Genomic DNA, 12839 nt, shown 5'->3' with positions numbered 1-12839 from the left:
AATTTACCATCTGCTATGGATACTGAAAGGGGTTGCGGGGGTGGTGGCAGGGGGGAGATTTACACATGCTACAAAAGCAACTTATTTATTCCAAACCAGAGCTGAGCAAAATATGGAGGATACATCCGTTTACTAAGCAGAAATCCAAATATCTACTTTTTTCATCATTTTAGGTGAACCCAGAAATATATCTTGTAATCTTTATCTCATTCCACCAACAGGAAGAAATGAGCAAAGATTCTGGAAGGATGTTACCTCTTTATGTCCCACAGAAGCCCCTCACCCATCCCACCCCGTCCTCTCTCCAGCTTGCGCAGCTGCACCATTTGCAGAAACTGCTTCTTTTTGTGTGAGAATTGCTCGTGAAGACTCTCCAATAGCAACAGATGTTCTTGGGCCCACATCACTTAATGATGATGCTCAACGATTCTCTGCAGCTCAAGGCTGGGGGAGAACCCAGCAGCACCAGTGCTGGCTGGCTGAAGCAAGCTGGGTAACATTACATCTATTCTAGAGTCTCTATTCTGGCTCTTCATGAAGTGGCGAATTGGCCGGTGGTTAGCCTTGCTGGTTTTGAAAGCTCTTAATATTAGAAGCCCTAGCTGTTTTCCAGAACTCTTCCTTGAGGCTCATCCAGGCAGCTCGGATGAGCTTACCTGGTAAGCTTACCTGGCTTCGGAAACTACACCAGCATTTCAAAGCACTGACTGGAAGGCTGACTTATAGAGGAAAGTCTTTCCAGGGTGAACTGGCGCTCCCTTCTCCCCTACCAAAATGGGCAGCTCTGTTCTTTCTGCCTCACATATCATCCAACTCCAGTTTATACTAAGATGTCTGCTCACTGGGGCTCAGCAGAAGTATAGATAACTGATTCAGACACTAAGATATCTTTATATTTTGCTGTGTATGTTTTATGCAAGAAAACCTCTGGTGTTCTGAACTGTGTCTAACTTCCACTAACACAAACATTAATTTTTATCTCCATGATGCACAGATTTAACCAAGGGTTGTGAGCCTGTAGAAACACCAATTTGGAGCCCAAGAAGTGCACATGTGCACTGCCTACACAGAACAGAGCAGACGATCTGGACAAAGACTACTACCTTACAGTTGACTGAATTAGACGTCTAAGCAGGTATCTACTGTCACCACTGAAAGCCTTTATTTCCTTCCTCCAAGTACTGAACAAATTATTCATACAGGCACTGTGTTAAGCAGGAAAAAAATACAGTGAGAAACATATCAGGCAAAGTGCTCTCATAAAACTTATGCTCAACCAAGAAAGATCAACAATCAAACAAGCAATTTATAACAACACTTGCTATAATTAGAGAAATACTGCACTAGAGGAACACCCAGCAGAGGCTACAACATTGAGTCTGAAGAGGTCTCAACCCTACACCATTTTTTACTTATTTTTCTTGAACTTCATCCCTTTTTTGTCCAGTTACAATATTTACAAGTTTAAACAGGCAGAGCATTCGAATTGTGCATATCTACCTGTGTTAGTATCTTTGGTGATGCAGTTCAAAAACCATCAAATCATTTTTAATAAAAATCAACAATTCTATTGTTCTACCTCTGTAAGTCTGGCTAGAACTCAGCTGAGCTTATCTTTAAAGAACACAGTAAATTAAATCATTCCCACTAGGACGGAATTCTTTTCACTCTCTTTCTCTTGTGCTGGTGTTCTTTCTTCAATTCAAAGTTCTTTCCCTCCAATTTTCACAGGCAATAAAGTAGTAGCTGCCCCCTAAAGCTGTCTTACAGCATTCTCCAAATTCTAGGTATTGTGTGTTAGATGGAAACACATGTCATCAGAACAGAGATCCTTGCTCTTTGTTTCTGGATAGATTGCTGTTAATAAGAGACTCATTTTCACTTTCAAACTGCTAAGTAATTACTTTTTCTCTGGCACGACCACTTGCCACTCTGTTCTAAAGAAACTGCATGTATGTGAATGTATTATGCATGAACAGTTAGCATAATGGGTGCATATCTTGCTCTTTAGAGTGGCTTCTTTATTGATTTCTTAAAAATAAAATACTTTGGGACCTTCACCTCTGAAATTTACACAAGATGAAGAAATTTTTACAATAGACAACTGAGCCAAGATGCAAACAGTATCATCTATCTTGCTTCTTGAAACCTAAGTCTTGGAAAGTGTCTGTCTCATTCTCTTTTCATTCATTGTTCCTGGCAAGCTGACAGAACCGCCTGATGCAGGGTTACAGTAGCTCACCCAAACGACTTCTAATCAGCCACTTAAACATTTATTCATTTCAAAACTCGATCTCAGAACATAGTATTAAACATAAATACTTACTGTTCAAAGGCAGACATTCTTCTATTCTACAGATTTCTTTCTTTTTATGCACACTCCACACACACCCCCACCACCCTGAGAAATGTGAAAGCTATTCCATTAAAAGCTCAAAGAAGCTTTGCCCCCACCCCCTGCCACCTCCGTATATAGGAAAAAACCACAAAGGACTATGACAAAGATTCTGAATGAGTCATAAAGGATGCCCTTCAATTGTAGAAGCATGACTAACACATTTAAATATGATAACTGCTTCACGAGCAGAGTGAAACTTCATTTGGTTGACTTCAAAATATATATATTTTTCTTTTACCCCCAAAATAATTTGAAAGGGTTATTGAAATCAATGTGATAGGCCTTCCCAGTTTCTAACATATTGTTAATAATGCTACTTAGGCAAAAAATAGTGCAAAGTAACCTTTCCATCATCTCCCACCTTTAATGATGTCTTTAAAAAAAAAAAAAAAAACACTAATCCAACGCATACAACTTACCTGTGCCCTATATAAGATTTTGATAATGAATTTTGGTTGATAAGATGTGATAAGTACATAAGAAATAGGTGTTTCATTACAAAGAAGCAACAATCTTGCTTGTGAGAGGGAGAAGACTTTGATAAAAACAATTTAAGTGATATTTAAGCCAAGCATTAAAAGATAATAAGGGTTTGTTGCTTGGAATTGGGTAGGAATCTTGTCTCTGTTCTTTTTCCCATCCTACCCCAAATTCTAAGCGTTCATGGATATGAACGCTTTGCGTCATGAACGTTCATGGATGTGCGTTCATGTTCTAAGCACAATTCATCACAGTCATTTGTCAACTTGCCTGTATCCCTCATTAGAGTGGTTTTATACTTAAGAGTGGGATATTCGCACATTTTTCTTTACATCCCCGTGCTCAAAAGGCATTCAGCAAAAAACTTTCCTTTCAATACAAGGTTTCCTCATCAACTCAGATCCTGATTCCATCCTCAAAAAAGTTGATAAAAACCACAAAATGATTGTGTTACACTGTTCTTAAGAAGGGAGAACTGCAAAGGGAAAGACCGTTAAGACACTGGCCCACCCTCCCAAATCTCCTACTCTGACCCTTGCACTTCACTGTGTCAGAATCTACACACACGCACGCACAGGCAGGTACACATGTGCAGACACACACAGAAACACACACATGTGAGAATTTTTCTAATGTAATATTGATTTGACATTTAACTTGCAGTTTTCAAATACAAACCAATATATGGTGAAGAAGAACGATCCAGAAAAGTATTGAATCTGATCATTTCTGGTGGAAAATTTCTGAGCTTACAATAAAAAATAAAGAATAAAACCAAGACTTTTGCGGGAAAAGTCAATTAGCTCCCCTAAGTTTACCTGCTTCAAAATGAGTATTTGGAGTCAGGATACCTATGTCTGAATCTAGACTCTGTTAAGCCCTGAAAAGGAGGTTGTAAAAGTGCTACTCGCTCAGTAATGTCTGACTCTTTGTGACCCCATGGACTGTAGCCCTCTGTCCATGGGATTCTCCCGGGCAAGAATACTGGAGTAGGTTGCCATTCCCTTCTCCAGGGAATCTTCCCGACCCAAGGACCGAATCTGTGTCTCCTGCATTGCAGGTAGATTCTTTACCTTCCACACCACCAGGGAAGCCATGCTGAGCCCTGAGGTCCTGATTTCTGTGAAACAAAGCTGGCACAGGGTTGTTGGGCACATCAGATAAGGAAGATAAGGGGATGTACATGACCTGCAGTAGCTTCTTAAAAAAACACTCTCTTCAGCAACTGCCTGTTCTGAGGAAATTCACATCCCACCACCTGTCTCAACAGAGGAGATTCCAAACAGGATATAAAAAGATGTACCCAAAGGAATCACACCCCGTGTCTCTTCCCACCGATAAGGTTCGTGACCAGACAACACAGATGGTTAAACTTAATGTGGACACAAGGAAGGAAAAAACTTGCTGTTTATTTTTCTATTCCCTTCCATGTCTGCAAAATTTGCCCACACTGAATTAACTATGGCAAAAGGAGTCTTACTTTAGACTCCTATCCTTGACAAATTTAACTGAACTTGTTTGGGGTCACGAAGTAATAGCTATGAATATCTGCTGATGTGGACTGCACAAAGCTCACACAGCCAGGCAGAAGAAAGTGCTTTGCCAGAGAAAATGGTGCTCTCCATTTACCACCTCCAGAACTAAAGCTGCTTTTACTCATTCTGTGCTGTATAAAAAGGCTTTTATTATAGGCTTCCCTCCTTTGTCATACAGCCCCCTTTGGGGGACAAATCTGCAGTAATAAGCCTGCTAGTCTTTTAACACAAGATAAACAAGAGTGTGGTAAACTTAAAGCCATCCTATTTTGTTTTACCCGACCACACAGCATTCCATATCGCTTTCATGTCTTTTCTTCCCATTTCTGTTAATAGTTATTTTTAAAGAATGAGTATAGGAGCAGGTCAATAGAGATGTTACAAAACTTTCTGGACATACTCTGTGTAGAGAAACATGTAAACAGGTAAAAGGCCAAGTTAATTTTTAATCCTTCTTTTGCCAAATGCATTTACCTGCTGTTCACTTGTATTACAGATGGTTCACTTAAAAACTCACTGCAGAAAGTGGCTCGCAGTTAAACAACCTTCATCATCACTAATAACAGATGTTTATAGAATGTCTACTATTTTTAGGGCAATGCTAGGTGTACAAATAAGCAAGGATTAAAGAAGGATAAGAAAAAATACAAAAAAAATTTGTTCCTCTTATGTTATTCATGTTCTCCTAGATCCTTCTTTCTCTGTCATATGGAGACATGTTTACTTTCCCTAGTACTATTTTCTATGTAAATCAAAGAGTTCTCCTGAATTAACTCTTCCTACTTGATTTGCTCTTTCACTCTTGAACCAGAAACATCTATGGAGGAGACTCAATTGCTAAGTCTTGGCTCTTTCTCCCCGAGCTGGAATATGGTTGGGTATCTTAAGGAACGAGGCTCAAGCTATCTGGCTTAAGCATCACCCATCGGCTTTGCTTGAAATTATGGGGCATCAGGGACCCAGGATCTACGCACACACTCCCCACCTGTTGGCAGACTTGGGACATTTGTGGTTTTGTTGTCTAATAATTGAGAACCAGAAAACCTGTCAAACTTTCTTCTGTGACCTTCTTACCATATTAGATGCATGTACCAGCCGTCTTCTATCACAGATATTCTCATTACCCACCCACCATTTCCTGTACTGCCTAGTAAAAGGAAGGGAAGATACTTAAAATTTTATAGAACACCAAAGGTTTATTTACAAATGAGCAAAGGGGCAAGAAATCTGAGTGAAAAATAACGATCTAAAAATCCATCATAATGGGCTTTGAACTAGAGTACTTACCATTAATACTACCACACCAACATCTATATAGGTGGCAAATTAATATGAGTAAAAAGTTAAATGTTAAGAGCTTAATATTAAAAGTCGATTCTTAAGAGCTCAATAAATACCCCCCAAATATGCCACAATTTATTATTTTACCCCTCCAAAATATTTAGCTGTCTGCCAATTTTCATTACATCTCTTACTCTGAAATTTTCAAGACAAGGTTGAATAATTTGCAGCAATGATGAGCACCTTCTTTAATAACCACAAAGAACCTGTTTTATTAATTTTCCACCTTGGATGTTATGCTTTGAAATATTTGGTCTATCAAACAAATTTCTAAAAATAGAAATTTTAAATTTCTAAAATAAACTTCATTTATATCTAAATAACAATAATGGACAGCTCTCTGTCTCTCTCCTCCTTTTCATTCTCTACTTAGTCCCTGTACTTCTTAAAACTTAGCTTTCCCTTCTATTTGTCCCTTCCCTAAACTTATAAAGAAAAGAAGACATATGTTAAAAAAACACTCTTGAATCTTAAATGGGTATGTTCAGAGACATAAACGTAAGTAGAATTCAATTATTTAACAATTAAAAAATAAAACTGCCAGAGCCTAGGAAAATATTCACCGGCTCCACCATCTTCACATTGGGTGTTTTTCAATTTCCAAAATATTATTCACATATTTAGAGGAAGCAAACGTACAAAGGGTTTATGGAGACATTTGAGCTAAACGCCAATGGAATGATTCCAAAGAGTGCCCTCCAGATCTAAGATGCTTAAACCCCAAAGGTAAATGTCTCAGGCCTTCAATGCCATCACTAGAATCACAATCTGACTGTTGGAAAAAGTACACTTCTTGGGGGCCTGAGTTCCTTGGCCTGGTGCCTTGCTGCACATTTAGCCGCGTAGTTAATCTCCCAGAGCAGCGCCCACTGTGGCATGCCTGCTATTCTTTACCATCTGGAGCCTGGAGTTGATATTAGCCTGAACCACACATGCAGGAGAAAAGAAATTTTAAAAAAACAACTCTCATTCGCATTTAACTGAAATTGGTGGCAGAACAATGCACCATGCTGTCTAGGCTTTTTACACATGTAAGAGAGGAAAGAAAGAGTAAAATACAAACCTTCTCCTTTGTCTTCTGGTTCTCTGCTCTAAGGTCTTCATATTCACCTATCGCTAAAAGAAAAACAGGAAAGAAATGTCACAATGCTATCAAAAGTTGACTGTGGGAAAACCTGGGAACCCAACTACTGTCTATTAACAGATTGGGGGTGGGGTGGAGAAGAGGCTACAGAAGATGGGCTCCTGCTTTAAAGAAAAAGGAAGATAAAGAGACCAGAGCAGATGTGAGTCCCCTGAGCCAAATTTCAGTTCTCCTAGGTCATTAGGAAGACTTATGAGCCATAAATGCCGATGACAAGCCACTTCTCATCTCTGATGTTCAGCAATTCTGAAAGGAGACAGGTGGGTGTTCCCCGAAGTTCCTTCCAGCATGATCAGGCTGCGGTACTGTAATCAGAGGTGTATTTTTGAAAACTGGCCTCCAGAAAATGAACTCAGTGTCACATATCTGCTCTACCCACAGACGAAAGTTTATGCTATGAGCATTCAGCTAAGAACAACTATTTTCAGGCACTGCAAGATCATCAACCACTAAGCTATGACCAGATCCTAGCCAGATTCATTTCTCTAAGTTGCAGGAATATGGGAGTTGTTTGCAAATATATCCAACTATGTGAGGAAAGTAGCAGTTTTCTACTTAAAATCCTCTACTGCCAGAAAAATGATCATAACCCCCGCATTCAACTTTTAGCCAAAGCACCATTTTTAGATATCCTCACAGTTGAGAATGTGATGTTCAGAGTTTATGGTGGGAAGAAAGAGAATGATCTAGGATTAATGATGGAGCAGAATGTCTAAGGTGGGCCCAGGAGAATTGCTGTCTACTCCCAGACCAGCACCATTTTGACCGGTATGAGAGAGCCAGGCAATAAGCAAGCTTGGATTTTTATAATTTGACATTTAAAAAATTTAATTGGTATTTATCTTCAAAAGCTCAGTTTTGGTCTTCCTGGTGGCTGAGTGGTAAAGAATCTGTCTGCCAATGCAGGGGACACAGGTTCAATCCCTGGTCCTGGAGGATCCCACATGCCATGGAGCAACAAAGCCCGTGAGCCACAACTACTGAGCCTGCGCTCTACAGCCTGGGATCCGCAACTACTGAAGCCCATGTGTCCAGAGCCTGTGCTCTGCAAAGAGAAGCCACTGCAATGAGAAGCCAATGCATGGCAACTAGAGAACAGCCCCAGCTCCCTGCAGCTAGAAGAAAAGCCCACACAGCAATGAAGATCCAGCACAGCCAAAAATAAATAAAAGTAATTAATTAATTAAAAAGTTCAGCTTTTCTTTAAAAAAAAAAAAGACAAAGCTCTCTATATCTATGAAGAACCTGAAGGCAGAAATAAAAAAATCTGAAACCTGTAGTTTTAAGGACATTCCAAATAATCTGGTCATTAATGCTAGAGTGTATGATTCTAACCACTGGAGCAGACACCCGAAAAACAATTCATATAGTAAAGTACATGCTGTTTCTTTCAACAGCAATCTGAAGGGTAGTTACTATGATGGCAGGACTGAAATCTTAAAATCCAATTCAAATAAACAAATATTTATGGGATTATATCATCAATGCCCAGAAGTATTAGCAACACTTCATCTAAATATGAACTAACAGACAATTTTTATCACAGCCACACCCAAAAAGAATCTTCGAAAATTAGCCCATAGATAGCTTAATGCATACATGTAAAGATATACCCCTTTTAAAAACAGTTTCAACAGAAAAGATTTGATTAATCACACACTGAAGCTCACCAGCTCCTTATCAGCCACCATCATACAAACCAAACCAATGAGTATGAACTAAATTGTCCTCGGGTCTGAAAATTCAATAAAATGTCCTGTCCCTCCTTTTTTAACAAAAAGAAACAAGAACTAAGAGACTCTAAGACTAAGAACTAAGATTCTAAGAACTAAGAGATTCTATCCACTTACATCACTGGGTAGTCTATGGTCATGGTCTCAAATCTTATTACTACTTCTAATATTGTTTCAAAAAAGAAGTAAATATTTTAGTGAGAGACTTTGCTTCAGTTTACTTAACATTCAAAAGTATTCTTAGATAAAGTTGAAAAATCAAAACTGGCTTACCGCTCTATTCTTGATGACCTACATTACAGATATACAAAAAAAGCAGTAAAGGATTATAAAACCATGATCTCACATTGACCTTAAGAAATTTCTTTTCCTGTTTAAAACATTAGATAATGGCTTTGAAGGCCTTTTCAAAAAAACTGATAACTGTTCTTCCATTCCACTGCCAATAGAGTCCAGACTCCCAATTACTGGGTCTTTATGAAAAGCATTAATTATGAACCCTTCACCTATCATATCTTAATGGAAACCACAGAAAATATGTTTTCCAAGACTGAATACAATTAAAAAAAAGAAACCAGGTACCTGCCCAGGGGTAGAAAAAGTATGGGAAGAATTCAACCATTTAGTAGTGGGAAGGGGCACCTGGGGAATAGGACATAGAAACATTTACTCATATACTTCTATTTCTTTGAAATTAAAAAACCAAGCTCACTGCCTTACCAACAGTCACATATACATACATCATAGTGAATACATATGTAACCCCATTTTTAGCAAAACTTGCAAACACTAAACTTGTAGTGACCTATGTTATTCAGCTACTTCTTTTTTGGCAATGCCAAAGTGTCACAGAGTAAGCCTTATCATTTCATACCTGGCTCACAGTTTCAAAAACTTTTACCATGAATTGCACAACTCAAGTGATTTGATGAGAGAAATCTTCCAAATGCTGAATTAATCAACAAAAAAGAAGAAATTATTTGACCAACTCTTTCACGGGAAAGATACCTGCAGCTTGGGAAGACGTCATCCCTTAAAGTATATTTCACTGTAAAGTCACATCACAGCAATTTAAAAGTGCAGCCCAAGCATTTCACTTATCCACGGGCATTGGGCAAATTGGTTATTCTGAGTCTCAGATTCCTCATCTGGAATATAGGAATAACACTTGTACATCTCTCATAGTACTGTTATTAAGAGTAGGTTGACTAATATGTAAGATACAAGGACGCTTAGGCATAGTAAATGTTCAACTGTTGCGACTTCCCTGGAGGTCTAGTAGCTAAGACTCCATGCTCCCAAGGCAGGAGGTCCAGGTTTGATCCCTGCTCAGGGAACTAGATTCCACGTGCCACAACTGAGCATTCACATGCCTTAACTAAAGGACCCCATTTGTCACAAGTAAGATCAAAGATCCTGAGTTTTTGTTAAAATGATTACTATTACATCAAGGTATGTCAATCCTTACACAAGGTATGAGATCAGGCTGCTCCCTAACACCCTTCAGTCTCAGGCTAACTTCTGTCATACGTGGCCTGAAAGATGGCAAAAATCTCTGAAATGCTAAGTACTATTACCCTCCACCAAATAAAAGGAGAAGAGAGCGGGGCTAAAGATCAATTGTAGTTTGTGTAGGAAAAAGCAGAAGGTGCCAAAGAAGTGTAGGCATGTCTGAAGCTGTACTTTTCAATCCTGGCTGCACGTTAGAATCACCTGAGGCACTTTTAAATCCCACAGCTGCCTAATTCCCTCTCCACTCCCCCCTAACCCAAGATTCTGATTTAACTAGGTGGACCTTGGACAGCCATATTTTTTTATGAGAAGCAAGCACCCCAGGTGATTTTAATGTGCAGCCAAAGAAGAGACTCACTACATAGGAGAACGGAATGGAAGAAAAAGGAAGATGTGGAGAAAACAAGGAGAATATCAGGCAAAGCACGTGTTTCAAGAATCATGCTGGTTTTCTATTTTCTAACCCCCTAAAGCCAAGAAAGGGAATTTTCTTTCCAAGCTGCAGACCATGCCATAGCCATCCCAGGAAGCAGCTGAGGAGACTTAGTTGTTTGAGAAACACGACAACTAAAGTCATAATTACAGGCCAATAACACCTCTGGCTAGGATGAACAACAATCAGTTTGCCTGGACCTTTTCCAGTTCTAGCATTTTAGAGTCCAGTGCGCCTCTCAGTCCCAGGAAGCTTAACCACCCCATCCTGGCCTTAGCTCCAGATCAGTATTTCCAACCACTACAAAAGACCTGCACTGTCAAATCTGGTAGCCACTGGCCACATGTGGCTACTTACATTTAAGTTAACTAAAATAAAATTTTAAATTCAGCTCTCCAGCTGCTCAATAGGTACACGTGGCTAGTGGCTACCACTGTGGACAGTGAACACAGAACACTTCCATCCCAGCTGGAAGTTCTACTGGACAGTATTTCTGGACATCTCTGCCCAGATACCTTACAAGCACCTCAAATGCAACATGTTAGAAAGGGAACTTATCAATTAAATTTTGCCCAACCACCCTACTTCCTGTATGCATGACCATCATCTACCTAGTTCTAAAGCTAGTATCACAGAATCAAGGGAATCATCGCCTTGATTCCCCACCTCCCCCTCACCACTAAAGGATCTTCACACTACTCAGATTTCAAAATGTCTCTCCAATCTGCCCTTCCTCTGTAGTCAGTGCTTCTTTTGAACTGTGCTGCTGGAGAAGACTCTTGAAGAGTCCCTTCGACAGCAAGGAGATCAAACAAGTCAATCCTAAAGGAAATCAGCCCTGAATATTCATTGGAAGAACTGATGCTGAAGCTGCTCCAATATTTTGGCCACCTGATGTGAAGAGCCTATGCACTGGAAAGGACCCTGCTGCTGGGAAAGACTGAAGGCAGGAGAAGGGGATGGCAGAGGATGAGATGGTTGGATGGCATCACCAACTCAACGGACATGAGCTTGAGCAAACTTTAGGAGATGGGAAAGGGCAGGGAAGCCTGGTGTGCTGCAGACCATGGGGTCACAATGAGTCAGACACGACTTAGTGACTGACAACAACTCCTCCTCTAGCCTCTAGTTTCCCTGTATACGAAGTTCATTCTTTACAAAATAGATAGCATTATAACAGAGCAATCTGGTTATTTCCTTCTCTTGTTTAAAAGCCACCAAAGATGTTAGCATCACATCTGGGAACCCCACTCCCCTCTCCTCTCTCCATTCAGCGAGAGACCTGAATCTCATTCAGAGACCACAACTCACTCCCATCACCCCCAAAGCTCCAACACTTCCCTAAACCCTCTAAGACCTTTCAGACGCTGGTGTCTTTACAAATATTTCCCCCTCTGTCTATAAGGTCTTCCCTTCCCCATCTTCCGCACATCCTCCTTTTCAATGCAGTTCAACTGTCATTTCTTCTAAGAAACTCTCCCCATATACCATGGGCAAAAATCAGCATTTATAGTGACTTCCCAGGTGGCTCAGATGGTAAAGAATCTGCTTGCAATGCAAGAGACCCAGGTTTGACCCCTGGATTGGAAAGATCCCCTGGAGAAGGGCATACCAATCCACTCCAGTATTCTTGCCTGGAGAATCCCATGGACAGAGGAGCCTGGCAGGCTATAGTTCACAGGGTCGCACAGAGTCAGACACAGCTGAGTGACTAACACTGTAATTTTCACCAGTGTGTACTGTTCACATATCTCTACTGGAGCATCTACATGCAACATTAATAAGTTGTCTGAAAATAAATCTGTTTTCTTGCCTTTTCTCCCACTCAATTGCTGTAAACCTTACACTCAGCTGAATACTAAGCCAGAGTCCATGCCTATAATGAATGAATGGCTGGCTCATATAAATCTATGATGTAGAGCAATTAAGCCAAATATTAACATCCACTTTTTAAATGTGAAGATACAAATGCGTAGATAAGTCAAATCCCACAGTAAGAAATGGTGGAAGCAGAACCAGTGTGCTGATTCACAAAGCCATCCATGTAAAAACACTTCTGAGCATCACTGTGTGTGATGGGCACTGTGCTGGTGTGCTTACTTGCTCAGTTGTGTCCGACTCTTTGTGACCCCATGGACTGTGCCCGCCAGGCTCCTCTGTCCATGGGATTCTCCAGGCAAGAATACTGGAGTGGATTGCCATTTCCTTCTCCAGGGGATCTTTCCAACCCAGGGATTGAAGCCAGGTCTCCCCCATTGAAGGT

The 12839-nt window shown here is 40.2% G+C and overlaps 1 protein-coding gene across 4 annotated transcripts in view; it reads right to left on the bottom strand.

The window, feature by feature from the left end:
• Nucleotides 1–12839, bottom strand: part of SHTN1 (shootin 1) — a 109737-nt gene that overhangs the window by 84773 nt on the left and 12125 nt on the right. For all 4 annotated transcript variants that reach the window (XR_003508814.1, XM_027528414.1, XM_027528412.1 and 1 more), the window contains exon 2: nucleotides 6818–6870. Coding sequence is in view for 3 of the 4 variants with exons in the window: in XM_027528414.1 (XP_027384215.1) it covers nucleotides 6818–6870 (53 nt within the window). In the remaining variant the exon portion in view is untranslated. The remainder of the gene's footprint in view (nucleotides 1–6817; nucleotides 6871–12839) is intronic.

The sequence above is a fragment of the Bos indicus x Bos taurus genome, chromosome 26 (assembly GCF_003369695.1).
Source record: "Bos indicus x Bos taurus breed Angus x Brahman F1 hybrid chromosome 26, Bos_hybrid_MaternalHap_v2.0, whole genome shotgun sequence".
NCBI classification, from domain to species: domain Eukaryota; kingdom Metazoa; phylum Chordata; class Mammalia; order Artiodactyla; family Bovidae; genus Bos; species Bos indicus x Bos taurus.
This window is presented reverse-complemented; position numbering and strand designations above follow the sequence as displayed.